Source organism: Daucus carota, chromosome 6, assembly GCF_001625215.2.
Source record: "Daucus carota subsp. sativus chromosome 6, DH1 v3.0, whole genome shotgun sequence".
Lineage (NCBI taxonomy): Eukaryota > Viridiplantae > Streptophyta > Magnoliopsida > Apiales > Apiaceae > Daucus > Daucus carota.
This window is the reverse complement of record NC_030386.2, coordinates 27,927,901-27,953,324: the sequence shown is the minus strand read 5'-3', so window position 1 is coordinate 27,953,324 and position 25,424 is coordinate 27,927,901. Positions and strand designations below refer to the sequence as shown.

Below are 25,424 nucleotides of genomic sequence, written 5' to 3'. Positions count from 1 at the left end.
CGTCTAGCTGACAGAAAGAGGAAGATGAAGGAGAGAGGGAATATGCAGCCCTGGTTGGCATATCAATGTTCCAAAACGTACACCTCCCACCTAAATGTCACGTCAGCAATGAGACCACCCGATCGCCACGTCAGCAGAGTGTTGACGTGGCAACTGCCACATCAGCCGTCCTGCCACGTCAGCACCGGCCCTGCTGCCACGTCAGCATTGGCCCCTCAGAAATTAAAAAAAATAAAGAATATGAAATCACGTAATGAAGTGCAGTTAGCAATTATGAAGTGGGTATAGTAAAATTGGGATTGTATTTTTAGTTTGTAAGATAATTTGGTTTTTATTAACCCCGTATATAGCGGAGACTTAAGTACCCATAATGAAACATTGCGGGTATTCGTGAAGGATTTCAGTTATTTTCTCCTCCCAAAACTGCCCTCCGACAACTTCACTTTGTGTTTTAGTTAATATTTTATTTTTAATTTCATTTTAAATTTAAAAATATTTTCTTGTTTTCATTTCAAATACACAATCATCTTCATTAATTCAAGATATATATTGAATATAAAAGATATATAATTTTATTCTAAATGAAATAATTGTCTATTATATTATCCATAATACAACAAAATTATATCACTAGAATGTATAAAAAAGTTAAATTATTTGTATAAAATAATTGTTTGTAATTTTAAATTATTTAATTAAACTTTTTACTAATATTTAAAAGGTTTAATTATTATGTTTGTAATTTGTTTAAAAAAAATTATTATGCTTGTTTTACACCCCGCGTTAAGATATTGCGGGTGTTTATATTATAAACTGGGTATAACATGTTTATTTTTCCTAGGTCAGTCGGTCCTTTTCGATTACACACTAGCGAGTAGCGACACACTCTCACATCTCCATCTTCGATTTTTGCAATCAGGTACTCAGAAGATCTTGATTATTATGCGGTTCTATTTATATCTTATATGTCGTATAGTTCGTCTTTTTTTTTTGTTTTTAGTCGCTTGCTTCTGCTTGGGGGTATATCTAGCATTTTCATTTTCACAAATCTTGCTTAACAATACGGCGGTGTAGTTCTCTTTGTTCTCAACATGGCATGCATTGTCAATTCCATCTTTTGTTAAAAAATTATTTTCTTAGTTTCGTGGTTTCATTTAAGAGTAAATGACAATGGTGGCTGTAGTTTCCCAAATTTTACAAAATGTTGGCCGAAGTTAAAAATTACAGATTGGTGGCTGGACTTTATCTCCGCTTTTTAATAATAAGGTGGCCACCGTCAAGATCGGTTAATTTAAACCGTTAAGTTCAAACAAAAATAAAAAATAGAAGAGTAAAAGCGGGTTTTTACACAAATTTAGGCACAGCCGCCCAAAACTCCAGAAACTACAGATTGGGGTTTTAATGTCTAATTGATTGATCGTGAAATTGATTTGAGATTTGAGTTAGAATATGAGGGGAGTATTCAAGGGCTTGATTGTTGGCAACGGAGGGTGGGAGCCGCCGCGGCGTAACTATCGGTGACGGCTCGATGACGGCGGAGAAGTGGGGGAGAAACGGAGGGGAGAAGCTGGAAAGGAGAGGAAGATGAAGACAAAGGTTTGGGTTTGAGTTTGTGTTTGCAGAAGACGAAAAAACATGTGAAAGTACCTGATGAGTGAGATTTTTTAACATTGTTTTTGGAGAGAAGATTAGAGGCTGTAGAAGGCACAGGATTGAGCTCCACTGGTTTGTATGTAAGTTTGTGGTCACGATCGAAAGAGCCCGGAAAGCTCAAGCTCAGACTCAAACAACTCATCTCTTTGTTGCACCATTATGCTTTAGATGAGGGAGGGGGAAGCGGGAGGTTGAGAGAGGGAGAGCTGGACAAAGGTCGGAGGGAGAGGAAGGGACAGGAACGGTGCCGCCGAGCCGTCTAGCTGACAGAAAGAGGAAGATGAAGGAGAGAGGGAATGTTAAAGGGTACTATGGTAATTTATCTGCTCATGACAAATAATTTTTATCAAAAATTCATTTTATTCATGGTTCCGTTAGGTCCGTTAACAATAATTTAACGGCCGCCATCTTATTAAAAGGCGGAAGTAAACTTCAGCCACCATTTTGTAGTTTTTAAACTTCAGCCAATATTTTGTAAAATTTGGAAAACTACAGCCACCTCTTTGTCATTTACTCTTTCATTTAATTTGTTTGATGTTTCTGCATGTCCTTTATGCCCGAGTCTTGACCATCAGTCATTGTTTGATATTGAGCTCTCGGCTCCAAGCACAAATATATTCGTACTCTAAAGTTTCTTGTGTAGAATAAATAGCCTATCCAGATTTTCACAAAGTTCATAATAAATTTATGTTTAGTCCCACTCGGTGCACAAAAAATTTGTTACAAAGTGCTGCAAGAAAGTTCAAATTTCAGCTACTCCGAGTTCCTTTCCAGGACATTGTCTAGAACCACCTCCGAATATAAAAAAGTAGTTTTGAGCATCCATACTTTTATCCTGTATTTTTAAAAAATTACAGATTAGTCACTCAAATTCAATATTTTTCGAGATTAGAATTAAAACTAATCACTAAGCTAGAGCTTCACTAACCAGCCATCTCCAGGGATTAAATGTAAGTGGCTCAGGTTATAGACGCGAGTCATAGTTGATTTCCCTAGTATAAACATATATTCTTTATGAAAAACAGAGGAAAATGAGGTCAGATTAGCTGTTTCACAGTAGTACTGTTGATTGGACCATGATATAAAATATACTCACTAATTTTTTCTAGTTGACTTGATATTTATCCCTTAATTTTAAAGACCGGAATTATGCATGATGTGCTCACAAGTCAATTTGTATAAAATTGGCTGATGCACTGTTTTGCTGGAATTTGTGCTACTAAGTTCTTTATCTTAATTGTTTCTCGTGTTTAATAGTGATAGCACCCCACCTCAACTTGCGACACGTCCTTTGCATTTAGAGATGCAGTACCTAAGAAGCACGGGTGCGGCACCCAACTGCTGCACTGCGCACCGGGTGCAGTGCGGCTGGGTGCGCACCGGGTGTGCCGCGTGGCATATCCCACTGCACTTACAACGGGGATACACGGGGTGCGGGAAGGGCAGAAATGGTAATTTCGCGGTCAATAAAAATTTTGACTTTTAATTTAAAACATACCAGTTATGTTTTTTTGCCCCAAAATTAACACTGAGCCTAATTAGAAGCATAGAAGCCTGATACAGCCACCACACAGTGATTGAGGAAGCGGGAAACATACTGCTATATCATGTGTTGGTGGGTCAGTGAATTTTTGTTGGTTGGTGATGAACTATGATAGCCTTGTGTATTTGACTATTTGGTTGGATTTGAATGCTCTTCCTCTGTTTGTTAATTAACTATATATCTAAATATATAATATATATTTTAAATTATTCTTTTTTTTGCCGTATCCCCTCGCACCTGAATCCCCATTTTTTTTGCCGAATTCCCGTATCCCCGCACCCGCACTCATGCTCATAGGTTAGCACTACTTTTCTAGCTTCAATTTCCACATAGTTTTGGAGAACAAATTTCAATACCTATATGCTGTTTAAAGCTTTATTTTTAAAAAAAAAACATGGTACACAAGCTTAAGGCTGTGTTTGTTTGTACAAACGGTATATAATTCTTTTATTTTATAAAATAAAATATGATTCTATTTATAAAATTCATAGCTATTTCTGTTTTTTTGTTCTAATTTAAATATAATTGTTAAATACAAATATATAGATAAAAAATTATGTATACATCATACAAATTATTGAAATAAGTATATATCTTTCAAAAATATCCGTACATGGCACAGGATATAAGCTAATAATTTAAAAAGGTCTGACCCATTATATTCTATGCTTCTGAGAAATCATTCTCATATTCCAGGGGAAGCACATTTTATATAATTTTATTTATAACTGATAAGATGAATGATTGTCGATAGTTCAATTTAGTATGTTTTATGCTTATACTATGATAAATAAAACATATTGAACTTTGTCTTACATTTCTGATTTGAAACAAATAATTTAATTGTCCTATTTTTTTTATTTTGGATAGACAATGAGAGGAGTGGCCGATGCTGTTTATATCATTCAAACTGAATATTCGGTGAAGAAAGTAGTTCAGGTTAAGCAAGGAGGTGGCATATGCATCGACCCACGAGGGTTGATTGTCACCGTGGCTCACCTTATTCCAGCTGTATATGATGATGATCGATTGATTACTGTTAGAGCAAGAAATCATATTGATTTTTTTACAGCTGACGTGTTGAATGTGAATTATGGCTTCGACATATGTTTTTATTGATTGATAAGATACCCGGGGATGAGATCTTTGCTCACGCCAACCTTATAGATGACATCTCTATTAGAGAGATGGACAAGGTGTTTTCCACTTTTCCTGGATACAGCACAATGTTGGTTTTTCATTTGTCACTGGAAAAGTGGCATTCCCCTATGAAGATGCTGTATTCCCACCATGGACCAGTACTAAGACCATTGGTGCAAATTTAGGGGAATTGGATCAGAAAAGGAGGAATGCATTGACCAGGACTCCCTCCTTTCGGACCACCGCAGGGATCTGTAGGAGGCAGGATAAAGACTTTCATGACCTTCATCCTGATTTGCCACTTATTCAGATCCATGGTTTCTGTGGCCAACCTGGATCATCTGGGAGTCCGGTATTCACCTCCAGAGATGGTTCCTTGATTGGATTGATTATGCTAGAGCACAGCGGAATGAATTATGTACTTCCTACTAACTTCATTATTGCTTACATCCGTGAAAACAAAATTCATGTGGATGGGTTGATGACTAGTCACAAGACAAAGGGAAAAGGGGTTGAAGGTTTTAGGCGCTTATAATGAATTTATAATGTAAAGATTATTTTAATACTCTTTTTGTGAAGTTCTCAAATAGCTTGATTTTTAAAGCTCCTCAATTTTTATTCTGTCATTATATTGTCCTCACAAATTGCTTTGGCTTTTAATACGTGTTTAGATAAGATTATGTGGATCAAAGTACATATGCACACATATCGTGTAAATTACTTATGCAGCTAGAGCAATCCTCCTTATCCCAATTCCCAATAGCTTTAACCAAGTGTGAAGACGGGGTAATCTATTTTCAGCCTCCATTTAATATAGGTCATGGTTTGATTTTTATGGTGTCGAAGGTGTCAAAAAACAATGAACTGGTTTCAAATATTTTTTACAAATTTCTGATTCTCGCCAGTCCTGTATAATTGTTCAGCATGAATATGTTTTGCCTCTCATCTTTTCTTGGCTTTTTCTTATGTAAAACTATTGTTTGTACATTTGATTATTTGCACTTTCTAGGATAATGATTCTAGGCTGCTTAGATATCACAAAAAATTCCACTATATTATGTCACTTTACGAACAGATGGATTTATTATTCTGGCTAAATGTTTTAGACTTGTTTTTTGTTTATGTAGGAGTATGTGTATGTTCAACTGGGAGATGAAGCAGGCAGCTTGTCTACACATCTGCCAAAACATCACAAGTATTATCAATGACTTAGAGAAAATTAATTCTAAAGTCCCTTAACTATAGGCATTTTTTTTTCTAGGTCCCTGAATTATAAATGTCAATTCATAAGTGATTCAACTCTTGATTTTTTCCTACCTGGGTCCTTCCGTTAGATCTGGTTTGACGTCGTTAGTTTTTCCGGCGAACTTGGTCGGAAAAGCTCAAATCCGGTAAGCTCGAATTTTCCGACGAGGCTAATTTGAACATTAAAAATCACGAAAATTATATGAACATGCTCATAATCACACGATCTATCAATCTACATCATTACAATTCGAATAAAAGCTATTAAAATGAAAACTAATATTCAACTCAAAATTCGGAAATTACCAAACTAAGTTTTGATGGTATAGATGGATAGGGGATTGAAAAACGAGCAATTTGATTACTCAAGCTTCAAATTTGGATCCCGGAATCACCTTCAAAGTTATCTTTGATTCTCATGAACTTCAGAAGAATTAACGGCGTCAAACCAGATCTAACGGAAGGACCCAGATTGGAAAAAAAATCAAGAGTTGAATTACTTATGAATTGACATTTATAGTTCAGGAACCTAGAAAAAAAAGTGTCTATAGTTCAGGGACTTTAGAATTAATTTTCCCTAATGACTTATGACTTAATATGACTTGTATGATAATCTGGGAGTTTAAAATGTTTGTTTGGCTAATTTTGACTTATTAATGACTTAGAGGTTATTAAAAATATAAAAATAAAAATAAAATTTATTTATGTGTAATTTATGACTCAGGGAGTAATTATTAAAAAAAAAGTTTAAAAAAATTAAGTCACCGAAAAAAGTACCTCAAACTAACTTCTGGCTTATTTCTGATTTTAAGCCGACTTCTGACTTATTATACAAACAGACATTTTCAGCTTAAAGTTGGATACAGCTTTAAGTCCCGGCTTAAAGTCGGTACAAACAGGCTCTAAATCAGCTTCTGACTTATTTTTGACTTTAAGCCGACGTCTGACTTATCACAGCAGCTTAAAGTTGGAAATAGCTTTAAGTCCCGGCTTAAATCTGGGACAAACAGGCTCAGGGAAAGAAGCTAATTTGAAAATTAGTGTTGATTTACCGGAGATCGGAGTTTACTTAATACTAATGTGATTAGTCCATATTTTTGCATATTTAAGTACCTATTTTTTGTTCATTTTCGTAGTATTAATTGCTTATTTATTTTATTTCAGGAAATTGTAGATAAATAAAGAAAGAAGAGAAAATGCAAGAAAAAGGGAGAAAAAGAAAAGAAAAGAAGAAAATCAAAGAAGTTGGCAAGTAAGGGGACACATGGAAGGCTATGATCTACCCAACACACATCCCACATGGATGGATTAGACTTAGCCACCCTACCCCCAAACCCTACATTTTTAGCTATAAATACCCCCAACCCTTTGCTTGTAATCACAATCTTTTTAACCTAGTCTTTTCCTAGTTGGTAGGTAGTATAGTGCTAGATCTTCTTTTGCTCTCTCAATTTCATACCATATTTGTAAACACTTTTTATTTTAGTGCAAATTTTCTTTTAGCTTGATCTTGTATTGTCTCTATTTTCTTGCTTCTTGTGGCATTTTCTTCTTAGTACCACCATATGCCTAAGGGCTTTTGGGAATGGGAGATGCCCTCTAAATTAGTGTAGATTTTATGATTGCTTAAATTAGTTGTTAAAGCTCTTTTAAATCCTAACACAAAAATAATTTGTGTGGGGGTTTAACTTGAACATTCAGATTTTACACATTATTTAATGTTAATGTTGCATTCCAATTAAGGCAGTATATACACGGTTTTTATTATAATTGCACCAATCGAGTGCTCTGTATTGTTGTGTTAGAAAAGTTTCGTTTAAAACCCCAAAAACCAACTCCCCTGTTCCTGGATTTTTCCATTTTGTGTTATTCACTAACACTTGCCGTGTCTTTTCTCTGATTTCATTTCTTAAAAAAAAAACAGCCGAAACCCCCTTTTCTTAGTTTTGTTGAAACAACCCATTTTGCTGTTCTTAGTTTTAAAACCAGAACCCACCGAGTTCTGCTCAGCTGGGTTTTGTACTGAGTCAAAAACCGAGTCGTGCTTCCGAGTTGCCGAGTCACTAGCTGGTTCGAGTTCAGTTGCTTGTTAGTGAGTCAGTTCGTTTCTAGTCTGCTATTACCGAATCGTTTCCTCTGTTTTGATCGATTAGCCTAGTCATTGGCTGAGTTTTGCGTGTTGTGTTTAGCCCCTGCGATTTCGAGTTTTTGTTTGGGTTTTTGCTTGCTTGTTCTGCTGATGAGCTCGTTTTGTAGTTGATAGTGTTGTGCTTCGCTTTTCTGTTTGGTTTTGTTGAGTACTGAGTCTAGTTGATTTTTGCTGCGTTGTTTTTCATGGTTTTTGTTCAAATCGCTGAGTTCTTTTTCGCTAAGTTTATACAGCTTAGTTTTGTGTCCAGTTAGTTACTTTGTTTGAGTTTTCTGAGTCCAGTCCTTTGCTGTGTTCGAGTCTCTGGGTTTAGTTTTAAGCTTTTGTTTTGCTGCGTTTTCGTTCTGATTTCTGAGTTCTGTTTTCTTCTCTTTTGCTGAGTCGCTGTTTTGATTCAACCGAGTTTGTTCTATTTGATGAGTTGCTGGGTTTCTTTCGGTTGAGTTTGATAGTTTAGTTTTTAATTTCTTTGGTACTGAGTCTGTGTGCTATGCCGAGTTATCGAGTCTGGGTTCTGTCCTGCACTGAGTACTGTGGTTTCGTATAGGCTGAGTTCGTGTTCGTTTTGTTTGTTTGGGTTAGAATCGAGTCTTGTTTTCTTTTGTTAGTATTCTGGTTTTCAAACTTTGTTAGTTTGTTGGTTTTTATTGTTTTCGGTGAAATGCTGGTGGGATTTGGCTGTGTTTTAAGTCGAGTCCTGGTGTTTTGAGTCGATTGGTTGGATCATTTTGTTTTGCTGAGCTGTATGGGCCTGTTTTTGTTTCTTTTCGTTCATGTGTTTCTTTTTAGTTTCTTTGGTTTTAGCCGAGTAATCACCAAGTCACTAGGTTACTTTGTTTAATTAATTAGAAGGTTGTAGTTGGTGATTTAATTAGATAAATCAATTAAGTGATAATTGCGTAGTTTAACTATATTTCTTTGTAAATTTGGTAATTTTCGAGTTAATCACTTTCTCACTTATTAATTAAAAATTGTTCTATTCCGCCTAGATTAAAAATAATAAGTTGCGATAATTAAAATTTAATCTCTGTGGACGAATCATTAAAGTATTAAAACGACGATCGTGCGCTTGCGATTATTTTTAAAATCTCTTTTCGAGCACATCAAGTTTTTGGCGCCGCTGCCGGGGATTAAAATTAATTTTTCGCTCCTTTATTTTTAATCTTTCGGATTAGCTTGTTTTCTCACTATTTTTGTTTTTATTTCGAGGAGGATTATTCGGGAATCATGGAGTAAAGTGGACAAATTTTGCTCGGATTTGGAAGCTTGCTTTGGTATCCCGTATCTCTCCACTCTTATTTTTCGTTTTTATTTAGAAAACCACAAACAAATCTGAAAATTGGAAAATCACAAACAAATAAAAAATTTTAAAATCCAAAAATATTAGTTAGAAATACATATTTGTTGCATCATGCATTTAAACACTTAGGGGCACATCATTTAGATTTTAATTTTTGTTTTTAAATTTTCGTACCTATAATTGTGGTGATCGCTGGAGGACCCAAAGGTACGTTAATTTCTTTTCTTTAGATTAAAACACGTAGTTTGAGCATCCATAGTTGTTTACCGCTTTAATTATCTCGTTGTGTGGAGCATCATTTTAAATAAATCTTAAGGGCAAAACCCACTCACAAGATAAGGGAAGGGATTTCATCACTCTTTCCTTGGCCCACAACAACTTAATTTCCACATTTTGCATTTCCTTAGCCTTTTAATAAAATGAATTAGACGTTAGCCCCTAGGATTTGGCGCTCAATTAGGAAGGTACCTAAAAGACGAGGTAATCTTTAATTATTCCGACTCTTCGGTGTCTAAGGCAAGCGAAAGCTTACCTGGCCGATTAAGGTTTGGTGTCTAAGCGCGGAGATTGGCCTCTTGGCAATGCCTGCTCCAAACTGGCCAAACCGGTCCGAATAATTTTGGATTTATTGAGTTTTTGGTGGTCCTTAACGTTAGGAGCAAGGTCTAGTTCATTTTTATTAGGGAACCCTAGATTTAGGTTTTTCTTTCGCTTTTACACCCTTTCTTTTGTGTGTTTTAATTTTTCGCACTTACTTGCTACGTGTTTACTATCTTGTTTATGCGAACTACTTGGGTTAGGAACGAATCATCTAGATTAGTAAGACCTATAATCGAGATTCCTTCGTCATCCTCTTCGGACTCCGAACCCATAGAAGCCAGCGAACCGATAGTTAACATGGCGTTGTCTCTTAAAGACCGTTGTTACCCGTCCCGTTCCGCTCAACCTTCGTGTATCACCCTTCCTCCCGTTAATGGGAATAATTTCGAGATTAAGGCACATCACATTAGTATGTTGCCTAAGTTTTTAGGGAGTGAAGGTGAGGATCCCTACCTTTTTATCCAAGAATTTGAGGAGGTTTGCGGTTTGCAAAAACTCCAACAATTGAGTGAAGACTCCATTCGGCTTAGACTAATCACATTCGCTTTAAAAGAAAATGCTAAAAAATGGTTGTATAGTCTTCCCGTTAATGCTATTTCCACGTGGGAGGGTTTTGTGGTGGTTTTTCTTAAAAAGTATTTTCCAAATCATAAGACTACTCGAATTACAAATGAAATAAATCAATTTCATCAAAAAGAAAATGAGTCTTTTTGGATTTTCTTTGACCGTTTTAAAAATCTTCTCTCACAATGCCCCCACCACGGAATTGAAAAATGGAGACTTTGCAAAATTGTTTACGAGGCCTTAGATAGTCAAACAACCGCTTTGTTAGAGTCTATGTGCCAAGGCAAATTCATGGAGAAAGATGAGGACCAAGGGTGGGAATTTTTCGAAGATTTAGCTGAAAAGACTATGTTGTGGGAGTCAACTAGGGAACCTAAAAAGTCGATCGAGTCGTCTAGCTCTAGCTCTAGGGGTTTGCACTCGATAGGAAACAATGTGGCAACCGATGCCAAATTAGCAACCCTTACTAAGAGACTCGAAGCTTTGGAGTCTCATAGTGGCCCTTCACTTTTGCCTATGTTCCCGAACTATAATGCTTCCCATCCCGAGATCCAACAATCTCACGATTTTGAGCAAGTGAACGCGATGTTTCAACCTAAGCCTAGAAATGATCCTTTTGCACCGACTTACAACCCCGGGTGGAAGAATCACCCGAATTTCTAGTGGAACCAAGGTCAAAACTTTCAAACTCCACAACCAAATTTCCAACAAAGGCCCAACCCAAACTCTTACCCAAATCAAGGTCCAAATTCATGTCATAACCCAATTCAAACTCCTTTGAATCCTCCCGGTTTCAATGATTCGGATAAACGCCTCAATTCCTTAGAAAAGAGTTTGGAAGCCTTAGTTAAATCGCAAACTAATTTGACTCAATCACAACAAACTTTCATGACAACCCTAACCCAAGATAGGCAAATCTTGCATTCTAACGTGCAAGCCGTGTCTAAGTTAGAGGCGCAATTGAGTCAATTAGCTAGCGCATTGTGTGAGCGAGAGAAGAACAAGTTGCCAAGTCAACCCGAGGTCAATCCTAAGTTTCCTCTCAATCAAAGACCTCCCGAGAATGTTAATGCCATTATTTCTCTAAGGTCGGGAAACCAAGTGGATAACAAAGTTGGTGAGAACATTAATGAAAATGAGAAATCGAGTCCTAAATCAAATCCTTCTTTTTCTAGCACTAATCATGATAAGCCCGAATGTTCTCGAATCCGTGAGTCCATGAGTGAACCTAGTCCTGGGCCCATTTCTCAAAAGCCCAACGAAGAAGTTTACAAGCCAAGGGTTCCTTACCCACAAAGGCTCATTCGCCCTAAACAATCGGCCCAAATGGAACAAATCTTAGAAGTTTTTAAACAAGTCAAGATAAACATTCCTCTTTTAGATGCCATTCAACAAGTTCCTTCTTATGCTAAGTGTCTAAAAGATTTGTGTACCCATAAGAAAACCACTCACGTTCCAAAGAAAGCCTTTTTGACCTCGCAAGTTAGCTCGATTCTCTCAAATCAAATTCCCGTGAAATATAAGGACCCCGGTTGTCCTACAATTTCTTGTGTCATAGGCAATACTTTTGTGGATAAGGCGTTACTTGATTTAGGAGCGAGTGTGAATCTTCTTCCTTTCTCGGTCTACCAAGCCCTAGGTTTAGGGGATCTCAAGACCACCAATATGACCCTTCAACTTGCCGATCGTTCCATTAAGATGCCTAAGGGGATTATTGAGGATGTATTGATCAAAATCGGTGATTTTATCTTTCCCGTTGACTTTGTTGTTCTCGAGACTCAACCCGTCTCGAATCCTAAGAACCAAATCCCTATCATTTTAGGACGACCTTTTCTTGCCACATCCAATGCCTTAATCAATTGTAGGAATGGTTCGATGAAGCTCACATTCGGAAACATGACCATTGATTTAAACATTTTCAACGTAGGAAAAGAACCCAATGAACTTTACGAGCAACCTATAGGAGTCAATGTGGTCAACAAGTTTGTCACATGGTCTAGCTTTGAGGATAGTGAGATTGAGTCTCTTTTGAATGAGGATTTCAAAGTCAACCACGAGAATAATAGAGACTATCGAGAGTCTTTGAAGGAGTTGACCTCGGAAGAGTTGTTAGGAGAATTGAACGAAATTTGTTCAAAATGGGAAACTCCGCCCGAGATTGTTCGTGTTGACCGTAGGCCCAATTTAGAGAGTCATGTAGGTGAATCACCGACATTTGACTCGTTGTTCCATCATTCGCATAGCGCCTTAGGGAATGATGACGTTGTTTCTTACATCGTTCCTAGTGATTTATCCTATGACCAAAATTGCATAATCTCTAATTTGCTTGATAATAAAGAAGCATTAAGTTGGTTTAGGAAGAACATTAGTGACACTTGTCCTATAGGGGTAAACGATGGTCATATGCTAGAGAAAGTTTTTGTGCCTAAAAATTTTCGCACACATTTTGACTCTTTCTCGAAGCTTCCTCCCATCTTTCCTTCCGGAATTGGTTGATTCAATTCTTTCTTCGAGCCTTCCCTCATGAAGTTCAGGTATGGGGAAGGAAATGTGTGCGTGTGTGGGTTATGTAGTTCGTAGTTTTTAATAATTTTGCATCTCCCTCATCTCCATTTCAGGTATTTTCTCTTTACTCTCTCATTTTAATTCTCTCTTTTGCATACATTGAGGACAATGCATGATTTAGGTATGGGGAGGGCTTTAGTGTAATTCTTAAAAAATGAAAAACCCTAAAAAATGAAAAAATTAGAAAAATACAAAAATAGAGATGTTTTAGCTAAGTTGTCCTTCCCTCACTTGAACTTTAGGAGTAGTTGGTGTTAGCTTGTTTTCAAAAAAATATATATATGTAGTGTCTTTTAGATAATTTGAACGTAGTTGAGTAAGGTTGTCTTTTTGAAGCTTGTATCGACCGATTTGTACTCGTAATTCCAAGATGGCACACACATTTGCACAAGACCTTTGATGGAGAGATTGTCTAGTGATATTATTCGATACCTGAGAGAGAACCCACATGTTGAAACAATGTCGAATCGAACCTTTGCGAATTAAAAAAAAAAGAAAAAAGAAAAAGAAGATAGAAAAAAAGAGAAAAAGGAATAACTACTTCAATACCCATTGTTCTTTATAGATAAAATCTTTAGATAAATGGGCAAAAGTAGATTGGCTAGTCTCGTTTTGTGGCCTTTGTTACTCGAGCAATTAAGTCCGTAGGGGGATTTCAAAACCTAGTGCCCTAAGACCGTTTGGTTTGGGAGTCACTGACCTAAAGCTCGTTACATGGGTAACATTGTTTGCCTAAGAAAACGGACAAAATAAAGTCAATGCAAAAAAAAAAAAGAAGAAGAAGAATAAAGAGTTTGTGAAGTTTGGCTAGATATTTGTTTCGATAGAGATTGGGTCAGTTCAATATTGGTTGAAAAAGAGGAAGTGTTCTTAGACAATTAGGATCCATCAAAGGCCTTAAATTCATTACACTCCTTGGATTTCTAGTAAATTTCTGTGTCGATGCAAGTAGATTAGAGACAACTGTATCTTGATTATTAGTAGATGAGTCTTTAAGTTGTATTTTCCTTAAAAAACGCTTTTTGTTAACACCAACGAAATTAGAGTAGAGTCGAGTAGACACTTGCTAGAATGTCTCGAAGATTTTATGGGTATATCTTCTGTAAACCCTTAGGAGACAAAACTCCTCTTGTAGAGATCGTCTACGAGTTTAACGGGTTGATGAACCTAAAATCACCCGTCACGCCTACGAAAAGGAGCCTAGGAATCGCATTTAGTTTTCTTAGTTTATTTCTTTTCTTTTGATTTTTACTCGAGGACGAGCAAAAGATAGGTATGGGGAAGTTTGATTAGTCCATATTTTTGCATATTTAAGTACCTATTTTTTGTTCATTTTCGTAGTATTAATTGCTTATTTATTTTATTTCAGGAAATTGTAGATAAATAAAGAAAGAAGAGAAAATGCAAGAAAAAGGGAGAAAAAGAAAAGAAAAGAAGAAAATCAAAGAAGTTGGCAAGTAAGGGGACACATGGAAGGCTATGATCTACCCAACACACATCCCACATGGATGGATTAGACTTAGCCACCCTACCCCCAAACCCTACATTTTTAGCTATAAATACCCCCAACCCTTTGCTTGTAATCACAATCTTTTTAACCTAGTCTTTTCCTAGTTGGTAGGTAGTATAGTGCTAGATCTTCTTTTGCTCTCTCAATTTCATACCATATTTGTAAACACTTTTTATTTTAGTGCAAATTTTCTTTTAGCTTGATCTTGTATTGTCTCTATTTTCTTGCTTCTTGTGGCATTTTCTTCTTAGTACCACCATATGCCTAAGGGCTTTTGGGAATGGGAGATGCCCTCTAAATTAGTGTAGATTTTATGATTGCTTAAATTAGTTGTTAAAGCTCTTTTAAATCCTAACACAAAAATAATTTGTGTGGGGGTTTAACTTGAACATTCAGATTTTACACATTATTTAATGTTAATGTTGCATTCCAATTAAGGCAGTATATACACGGTTTTTATTATAATTGCACCAATCGAGTGCTCTGTATTGTTGTGTTAGAAAAGTTTCGTTTAAAACCCCAAAAACCAACTCCCCTGTTCCTGGATTTTTCCATTTTGTGTTATTCACTAACACTTGCCGTGTCTTTTCTCTGATTTCATTTCTTAAAAAAAAAACAGCCGAAACCCCCTTTTCTTAGTTTTGTTGAAACAACCCATTTTGCTGTTCTTAGTTTTAAAACCAGAACCCACCGAGTTCTGCTCAGCTGGGTTTTGTACTGAGTCAAAAACCGAGTCGTGCTTCCGAGTTGCCGAGTCACTAGCTGGTTCGAGTTCAGTTGCTTGTTAGTGAGTCAGTTCGTTTCTAGTCTGCTATTACCGAATCGTTTCCTCTGTTTTGATCGATTAGCCTAGTCATTGGCTGAGTTTTGCGTGTTGTGTTTAGCCCCTGCGATTTCGAGTTTTTGTTTGGGTTTTTGCTTGCTTGTTCTGCTGATGAGCTCGTTTTGTAGTTGATAGTGTTGTGCTTCGCTTTTCTGTTTGGTTTTGTTGAGTACTGAGTCTAGTTGATTTTTGCTGCGTTGTTTTTCATGGTTTTTGTTCAAATCGCTGAGTTCTTTTTCGCTAAGTTTATACAGCTTAGTTTTGTGTCCAGTTAGTTACTTTGTTTGAGTTTTCTGAGTCCAGTCCTTTGCTGTGTTCGAGTCTCTGGGTTTAGTTTTAAGCTTTTGTTTTGCTGCGTTTTCGTTCTGATTTCTGAGTTCTGTTTTCTTCTCTTTTGCTGAGTCGCTGTTTTGATTCAACCGAGTTTGTTCTATTTGATGAGTTGCTGGGTTTCTTTCGGTTGAGTTTGATAGTTTAGTTTTTAATTTCTTTGGTACTGAGTCTGTGTGCTATGCCGAGTTATCGAGTCTGGGTTCTGTCCTGCACTGAGTACTGTGGTTTCGTATAGGCTGAGTTCGTGTTCGTTTTGTTTGTTTGGGTTAGAATCGAGTCTTGTTTTCTTTTGTTAGTATTCTGGTTTTCAAACTTTGTTAGTTTGTTGGTTTTTATTGTTTTCGGTGAAATGCTGGTGGGATTTGGCTGTGTTTTAAGTCGAGTCCTGGTGTTTTGAGTCGATTGGTTGGATCATTTTGTTTTGCTGAGCTGTATGGGCCTGTTTTTGTTTCTTTTCGTTCATGTGTTTCTTTTTAGTTTCTTTGGTTTTAGCCGAGTAATCACCAAGTCACTAGGTTACTTTGTTTAATTAATTAGAAGGTTGTAGTTGGTGATTTAATTAGATAAATCAATTAAGTGATAATTGCGTAGTTTAACTATATTTCTTTGTAAATTTGGTAATTTTCGAGTTAATCACTTTCTCACTTATTAATTAAAAATTGTTCTATTCCGCCTAGATTAAAAATAATAAGTTGCGATAATTAAAATTTAATCTCTGTGGACGAATCATTAAAGTATTAAAACGACGATCGTGCGCTTGCGATTATTTTTAAAATCTCTTTTCGAGCACATCATAATGTTTAACATTATTCAATGTAGCATTGGGTATTGCCCATGATTTAAATTGTTATATTATCGTATTTATCATAATATTTAATTTTGTTTTGAAGATAAATTAGTGTTGGACTCATTGAAACATATTATAAATTTAGGGGGTCTATAAATCTTGGCTGATTATAGCTATCAATTTTTTTAATATATAGGATTCAGTAGTAGAATATGATATGATTATAGTTATTAAATTTTTAATATTTTGGATTTAATAGTAGAATATGATAATATAGGACTTGAATAATGGTTAAGTCACGAGAGGTTGAATGAATTAATTCCAATTTTATATTTTGAGTGAACTGATTAATTGTGGCTGCAAGGTAAATGATCTTGAAAAGTAATAAATAAGATCAGGATGCATGATGGGGTTAAATGGTTTAAATATAATTGAACTCGTAGCTAATTTGTAAGCATTGATAAAAAATTGCATCTCTGTGATGTGCATGTGCCATGTTCGTTGTGGCACTGCTGATGTTTTTTCATTGTGCGAGAATTCCTCCAAGGACAAATTAGAAAGTTGTAGATCGGCCGCCACCATTGCTCTTCCTAAAATAGAAAAATGCTTGTGCACTGCTATGCAGAAGCTATTATTGATGGTACATCTATTAACTTGTCTTTATTCTTGATGTTTAATTATTAAGTATGCCATTAGATCATGGAGCTTGATGCTTTAAAGGAGACAGCAGATATGCAAGGCCTTAAAACACGAGCAGATGGTCCCAGGTACATTTTAGTATCTGACACTGTATTGACTTATCTAACCCACACTCAATCAATACAGTTTGAGTCATATGAAAGCTATATAATTTGGTGCAAAACTCCTCTGCCGGAGATAATTTTAGATGAACTTTCTTATAATAGAGAATGCTGTACCCTTTCCTTCAGGTATCTATTTTTCTTCTTTTTACTTAAAATATTACTCTGTCAGTCTTGGGTTTCTAGGCTCTAATTAAATCCGTAGGCTTTAGTGATGTCATATTTTTAATGTTTAAGGTTAAAACTTAAATATTCATTAAACAGCTATGGTGCAGGCATATATGAAGCATAAAAAATTATGAAAAAGATAGAAAATTTATCTACTACTATCCCTCACTATCATATTAAAGTTGGGACTTATCAAAAGTATTACAGCCTGAATCCAAACGAGTAACATGTATGTAAATTGACTAGAGCTTTATGCAATTCTACTTCTACAAATTTAAGAAAATATCTTAGTTATCCTATCATATTTCATTATAATTAAACTAGAAATGCAACTATTATATCTTAAAGTTGGGTTCACTGGTTTGCAATAGGGTTCACTGATTTTAAAGAAAAAAGCACTGTTTGGATGGTGAATGACAAACATGTCAATGCAAGAGTCAGAGCTGGCCTTGAAGAAGAATGGTGTTCTGGTTTTGAAAGATGCGAAGACACAGCTGTTTGGGAGTCTAATTCGACTTCAACTGCTGCCAGAAAAGCCGAGCTTTTTAATACAGGTAATTTTATATTGAAAGATCGTAAAGTTGACATTCTTTGGCAGAGTTTTGATTTTCCAACTAATACAGTGTTAGCTTTTTGAAGCCTTATTATAAAAGGGAAAAAGTTGGTATCTTCATCAAAAAAAGAAGGATTTGCCACAGGATATTATAATTTCTATATTGATTGTAAGGATAATGTGTTGAGGTTATTGTATGATGGACTTGAGATTACAAGTTAGTATTGGCCTATTATTGCTCTGAATAGATACCAAAATGGAAGAACAAATTATAATAGCAGCAAATAGTTGTGTTAGATGATGTGGGCCTGTTTTTGTAAGTGATCAATTCCTCTTTAGTGCTTCTGATGCTGGATATGGGATAAGAAGGAGGCTGAAAATGGATTATGATGGAAATCTTAGGCTTTATAGCCAGAATAATTTAATGAAAGTTTGGAACACATCATGGAAGACATGCTCAGCAAACAGGGACCAACAGAAATGCAATTAGATGTGAGAAATAAAAGATTCGTTAGATATGGGGCCAAAAACATTTACCCTGGCTACCTAGAACGGAAAGAGATCAACTTGAACGGTGAGTATTGAATAGTGAAATCCATCTATTTCTGATGCTCTTCAGGTATTAACAACCTGTAAATCAGGCAGCGAGAGTGGAGCCCATAAACAGTCGAAATTCCAATGTTAGGAAGGGGAATCGAAGAGTTGAGCCTTTAACGATAAAATAGGTATGTAAACTGGGTATTTGTTATGTCAATTGTGTGTACAAGTGATTATAAACTTATACTGATTTGCCGCCTCAACCAGGTGTTTCTGAGCCTTGTAAAAACCAGTGTTTTGCGATAGGTAAGATGATCTGCAGGTGCTGGCTGTTGCTCGTGTTCAATGGACGACACTTCGAAAAAGTAAGACTAGCTAAAATTGTTTTTGTTTTTTGAATGTCTAGATTTTTGTCAAATAGGTTTCCCTTCTCTCTTGCTTGGTTGGATGTCGCGTTTATAAATATTTAAGTTATTTCTGTGACTTAACCTGTTGCCATAATCCATATGAGACCCGTGTAATTTATATATCTATTTCTCAAGTTGTTGGAACATATGTTCTGGATTATTTGAAAGGTTATTTATAATATGTCAACATTCAACTTCTTTTAGTATCTTTATTGTTATCAAGGTATCGGAAAATGATCCTCTTTGCCCTCCAAATTTAAAACAGGCGACATACAAGTCTAGATAGAAATGGGATTTGAAATGAATTACAAGCCATTAATTTTCTTTGCTACTGCCTGCTACTTTTTTATTTACCTCAGAGCATGTAGCATAGATATAAGATCATTATATATCAGGTTCTTTGTTTATCATAATTTTATAAATATATCGTTTAGTCGAAAATTTTGATATGAATTTCATGGAGTGGTTGCTTTGTTTTTTATTTGACTTTGACCACAAGGAACAGTGTGGTTGTAAGCTCTTTATAAAGTGCATCTTTTTTCGTCAAAATAAATATGCTTGATATAAATATTTATGTATCTTTTGGTATGTTAAATGTAATGTTTTAACATATCAAATTGATAGGTATGATAGTTTTTGTATTGTGATCTTGCCATTTGTGTTGGATCAACTTTAAATCCTTTTAATGTGATTCGATAGAAGAGATATTTTTAAAAAATATGTTATCAAATATTTGCTAACCGCACGTTACACGATTCATATTTCTTCCCAAATTTTATAAGGCTACAAAGAAAAATAATACGGGAGTGACAAGAAGTGAGTTTATTTATGACCTCATATCAGGTTAGTGAACTTGGATGCTTGGTAATTTGATATACATATTCTGATTGTTTTAAGAAATAATTCAGTATTCTACACATTTTTCGTAGAGGTAATAGTACATAATAATTTAAAATAACTTGATCTACATTTCATTTAATCCTTAAGCCTCCATCTCTTATAACAAACCTGGTATTGTATAGTAATAATAATCATAATCATAATAAATAATATTATTGTTTATTGAAACTTAACGTTTTCTTCTTTTCTCCATGTCGTAGATGATACTATAAGCAAAGAGAGGATTAAATCTCTGTCCTCCAGGCGAGGCCCTTTTGGTCATTGGGTCAAGTACTTTGTTGGGTCAGGGATTATTATTGAATGTGAGGAGGGCAGTGATGCTACTTATTCTACTATTGTCTTGACTCATGCTAATCTTTTCTTGCGGAAAGGATGTGCGCCAATCCCCCCTAATGAAATTGAGTCACTTGTTTACTATTCGGCTTTTTGTTTTTCGTTCTGAACATACAAAACTAACTTACGATACACAGGTTGATGTGGCACTGTCAGATGGTAAGTTATGCAAATGTGAATTGGTCGCGTGTGATTTTTAATATAACCTTGCTGCTCTAAGGATTATAACGGATATACCACTACAACCTGCAAACATGAGGTCCTTGGATCATGGATGACAGCTTATTTATTCATCCAACTCAACCACTTCCTGTAGACAGATCATTTCAACTTCGTCCTCATTCTAATTTATTTAAGATTGTTCCTGATGACAAAGTCATAGCCCTTTCACGGACAAAAATGAATCCACACTTCTTTGACATTGCGGTTGGTCATTTCAGGTATTTCAAAATATGCTATTTTGTAGTTTAATCTTCTCCGTTTTTTTTTATGAAAGCATATATTATAGCATTCAATCTCATGTTTTATTTTTCCTGTCTTCAGCATGAAGCACCCTTCAATCAACTGTAACGAGTTATTTTGCGTCAAGGGCATCGATGGGAACGTAATAACCCCCCCCCCCCCCCTCTCTCTCTCTCTCTCATACGCACACACTCACATGGTGATGTCTTATGCATGATTTTTGGTTGCTTATACTTCTGATAGACAGATCGGACATGGTGTGGTGTGACTAATGTGTGATTGTCAACATTATTTATTTTCTTGTGTGCTCTAATATTAATTTCAACATGTGATTCTACTCTAGCTGGTTCCATAGACTAAGACCAAGAATCTTTATTTGCTTATGTTGGTAGTTCATTGTTGTTTTCAGAAATACAATGGTGGTCCAGTTATCAATTTTTCTGGAGAAGTGATTGGAATTATGTCCCATGGATCGTCTTTCTTACCATCTAACATAGTTTCAAGATGGTGGAAGCATTATAGAACATACAGGTCAGATTCTGTTCATGATTAAGATGGTGGATTCTGTTCACATCACCGGGCACCTACTTGCTGTTTCATGATTAAATTGTCCCTAGACAACTCAATGGCTGCTCACTTTAGCTTTTTCCCAATACTCTTTTTCAAGTGTATCTCCTTGTGTTTGGCTGCATACAAATACCTTCATACTATTGGTACTTTTATCTTTCTAGGTCCTCTCTCTAAATCACAGTCACCATTTTTATGCATGTGAAAAAATCTACATCACTGCATTAACATATTTGTGGACATCTTAGTTCATATTGAGCTATGAAGCACCGACTCAGATACAGCGACACGGGACCCAAATACGGGGACATGGGGGTTCGCCAATTATGTTAGAGTCCTGGATACTGGAATAGGGACTTGGCAGAAAAAAATAGAAAAAAAAAATAATAAAATAGGAATGATATATGTCCACCTAATAGTAATAAAACTGTCTTTGCAATAAGCTATGTTGCTCGGACTCGGGTACGGAATGTTGGACACAACATATATCCGAGTATCGGACTTGGGAACTCTGAAAACTGGGGACACAAGTACACCGTCCTATTTTTAGACACGGGTACGGAGACACATAGTAGTATACTAATAAACAGGTATTGTAGGTTAGAAATCTTAACAAAAAGTAACAATAAAACTCAAACTAGACATGATTTTGTAGGGATTTTGCAAATTGGGCATCTTTGATGCTTTAATCCCATTATTGCCTCTTTCTTTTTTCTCACATATGTCTTTTAAATACTAAGTTGGACTCATATTTGATTTTTAAATTGGTCAAAGTGTCCACATTTTAGTCAAAGGATCCGACACGAAATAAGTGTCGTGTCCGAGTGTCCAAGTGTCCGACGCAGGTACGGCAACCTAAATAGAAGAGTCCGAGTAACATAGGCAATAAATGGTAATCAAATATAACATATAAGATTCATTCTGATGCATTTTCATTCCTGGAAGAATGCCCATCTTCCTAGATTAAAGAGAAGAAATGCAAAGAGAAGCAATGAGAGAGGCTGTTAAAGAGATGCAGTGGAAATAGATGAGAGAGGCTGTGAAAGCGGGCTTTAGAAAGCAGGTTATCGGGCCTAGGCATTTGTTTTATCTTTTCGGCAAAAACAAATTCATGTGATCATAATGCTTGTCAATATTGTATGCATTTTTAATGCCTTAGAAGCTGAGATGCTTGTTTAATTCACGCGAACTGTGTAACTCCTAGAACTTAAACATCTTACTTAACTTCTTTGAAGTTCCAAAGTTCTTGGTTCACAAAGGAAGTAACTTATCAAGGAATATCTACTCTCCCTTGGGAAAGAAGGCAAGGGATCTGCCTCACTATGTTGAAAATCGAAATTCTAATTGCACTTCCCAAGAGGCACACTACTGAACATATCTCTTTATGTTTTGTGGTGCCAATCAAAGATCCACTAGCTTGTTTATCTATTCATGTAGTTCTCTAGAAACAATCTGCTTAAAAAAAACTACTGTATTTCTTTGTAAAACAAGTGGTTTAGTTTAGATTGCTCTAAGCAAGTTATCTTTCATTTTATTTCATAGAGGAAGGGAATCTATGTCACACAAAGTAATCTTAGGTTTTTTTTTGTTTTGGCGGTGAATGTTTATAGTATCTCAAGTTAAGAGAGGATCACTAGAATTGACAATTGACGGGGTTTGTCATTTAAGTGTCATATGTTGTAAGGAAGGTGAAAATGATGATTTTTACTTGTTTATTCTTGAACTGTTCTTTTCGACTTAAATAAAGAGAGGCCAAGATGCTCTCAGCCTGATCTGATTACATGGTATCCTAGTTTTTCAAGACATCAACGATCTTGTAGATTTTAAGTGCGTCTCCCACCCTAGCCCGCTGTAGGTCACTCGCTCCCCAACAAGTTCAGGTGGCAAAGTAATCAAAAACTCTCAAGTTCCTCTGCAACCAGATTCTCCACACGATTGCAAAAGAAAAAATGCCGTACATTCGTAAGCTTAATGAATTTGCTTTCAAAATAAATAGCACAAAATGTTTTCTTTTATTACCTTCCTTGAATAGTATATAGTTTGTGCAAGTGTTGGCTCTTGTTTAAGCTAGTCATTGTATTTTGCATTATTGCTGACTGTTCGTTTAACATTTTATAAATGCGCACCAGATTGAGGAAGACTCTCCAGCTTACTGCTCTGGAATGCGTGACTTTGATGTTATCGTACAAATTAATGGAGTTGTAGTCCAGAGTACTTCAGAGGTATGTTGTTGCATACAGTGACCTTTTTTGTCAGCGTTGTTGCATACAAGGACTTTGATTTGATTTTGAATGTCGAACTTCGGTTTTTCAAAATGGTTAAAATCTTATGCAGTTTATTAGAAATGTGATTTCACATTCTTTTGAACATATAGTGCCGCAGATTGACTTGTCTATATCTTACAATGCCTTACATCTACGTATTTTTGCTTAGCAATTTTGTGATACAGTAATGATATAAATAATATAAACTTCTTCGCAACATTTAGGCTAATAGTGTGGAACTATCATATTTTGTTTCCAGTTCTTTGAGAAACTTAAGATAAAGTTGGAGAATCTGTGGAGCTTATAGTTCTAAGAGAAAGCACCGGTGGCCAGTTAAATTTAAGTACTACAATTGGCCAGGCAACACCTGAGAAATTCCCGGAGTAAGTGTATGGCAGTTGTTTTGTTTCGAGCAGTTTATTGGAGTTTTAGGATTTTACCTTATTCCAAGTTGTCAGTTGATTGTTTCTTTGCTACCATAAACACCTCTGACCAGTTGTTCCTGATATTAAAAAATGTAAATATTTAACTTGAAGAACTCAAAAATGGCAATTAGAAGCACCTAATAATGGGGTTAGAATGTATGGAACTATGCAGGCATGTCACTTTTCCTTTGAAGTATATATTAATGAGGTTCTTTAGTATCCAATATCAGTTCTTTTTTGATCGAGCGCAATAATAATGAATAACACTGATTAGACCGAGTGACCAGCTCTGGCAAGACACCTTAAAATTATGGTGTCGAATCCCCCAAGGCCCCAACTATGAAGTATGAACAACACTAGTAGAGGAGGGGCTACAGAAGAGTTTAGGAGTACTTACAACCTAGTACTTCCGGAGTAGGGATAAGAGGTTACAAGACACATTAAACAATAGTAAAAAAGCTGAACGATCCGGCTGCTGATAGCCTGATACAGCTGTCCTGTCGAGCAGCATAATGAAAGCCTCTCTTTTTGCTTTGTCTCAATTCCTTGTCCTTGCCAATCACTTTCAGACTCTTTGGAACCCGATATACATGTAATGCTCAAGTCTAACATACACCTAACAAGGATAGATCAGGAAACTCTCTACCCAACCCGCCCAATTGCTTGTTGTCTTGACGAGCATCACCAACTTCCAGCAAGTCCATGGAAGATTGGAAGTTGTGTACTTCACATGAGTATGCTAACTTGTTCTTTTGCTATTGTAGGTGGCTGTGGACACACAAGGAATTGTTAGGTTTCAAGTAAATGTACTCATGACATGTCCTTGGCAGAATTTGTTGTCCTTGAAGTGGTTTAAGGAAGTGCTTCTCTAGGTTTGATAGATACTCACATAAATTTTAAGTTTCAAGTACATGTCATCTCTAGGATGCACAGGATGTCTTTTGTGAAAATCAATCGCAGTAGTTCAAAAGTTCTACTCATCACCTCTCTGTGACGTTGCTTTTAGGTAGAATGTTATAAGTATTCTGGAAAGTGCAGCATTCATTGTTTCTGCTTCTGCTCACCGAAACTTTTTTGTGATGGTTAAGTAACAATTAACATGCAAATTATAAAGTTAATCTGTTTATCTTGATCCTTGATTAACAGGCATTAGTGAGGTTGCGTGTAAATTTATCCCGATTGGGTGGTTTCGGTTAGAAGAATGCAAGTGGTAACTCTCGAGTTGCAACTTAAAGAGAAGAGAAGAAAACATAGAAGAAATTTTTGAAATTTTCTCTCCAGGCTGTGCTCCCAAGTTTTTTAGGAGAGAACGGAAAAGATTGGAAGAGAAGGCATACCTGAAACACAAAATACAGCAAGAACAGAATTATATTTACATTTTTATTAAGCTCTGCAAGAAAACTGTAGAACTGATTCACAACACCATATTTAAACAGAGCCAGGTATTTTTGTAGTTGTAAATAAGGGAATCAAAATAAGAATTAAGGCTCTGCTTATGACTTGTTGTAACCTTCTTTACTTCTGTCTATTCGACTTTTCTTCTCCTCCTTCCTCCCTGCAATTGAGTCGGTCTATTTGAGCGATATGTGTACCGTTGTTTGTGAACCCTATCGGATAAATTTGCTGTTGCTGGCAATTTAACACCGACTTCCTTCTCCCATGTAGACGTGCACGATTACTAGTGATTCGGGTTCCCTGCAAAATTCGTGATGCACATTCCAAGTTACTGGATTAAACTTTTCCGGGAACTTGACTTCTCTGATCTTCTTATCATGCAAATCAAAACATGCTATTCT

At 36.0% G+C, this 25,424-nt stretch overlaps 1 protein-coding gene across 22 annotated transcripts; it reads left to right on the top strand.

Moving 5' to 3' along the window:
- Positions 1–7,345: 7,345 nt before the first annotated feature.
- Positions 7,346–25,189, top strand: LOC108227593 (uncharacterized). 22 transcript variants are annotated; one of them, XM_064079341.1, is made up of 13 exons: positions 10,136–16,852; positions 16,909–16,979; positions 17,552–18,307; positions 18,375–18,458; positions 18,538–18,635; positions 19,778–19,879; positions 20,048–20,350; positions 20,454–20,514; positions 20,782–20,903; positions 23,069–23,161; positions 23,463–23,586; positions 24,393–24,634; positions 24,775–25,189. In XM_064079341.1, exon 1 carries the CDS (start codon positions 11,083–11,085, stop codon positions 12,688–12,690), a length of 1,608 nt encoding a protein of 535 aa, XP_063935411.1. In that variant the 5' UTR covers positions 10,136–11,082; the 3' UTR covers positions 12,691–16,852; positions 16,909–16,979; positions 17,552–18,307; positions 18,375–18,458; positions 18,538–18,635; positions 19,778–19,879; positions 20,048–20,350; positions 20,454–20,514; positions 20,782–20,903; positions 23,069–23,161; positions 23,463–23,586; positions 24,393–24,634; positions 24,775–25,189. The 22 variants fall into 22 exon arrangements, with proteins under 22 accessions (XP_063935396.1, XP_063935395.1, XP_063935411.1 ...); XM_064079326.1 differs by adding an exon at positions 7,346–7,673 and having other exon boundaries at positions 8,943–16,852; positions 18,538–20,350; XM_064079325.1 differs by adding an exon at positions 7,346–7,673 and having other exon boundaries at positions 8,940–16,852; positions 18,538–20,350.
- Positions 25,190–25,424: the final 235 nt, after the last annotated feature.

Excerpts from the sequence above, each read along its gene's own strand:
- LOC108227593 (XM_064079326.1), top strand. The coding sequence starts at position 11,083 with ATGACAACCCTAACCCAAGATAGGCAAATCTTGCATTCTAACGTGCAA.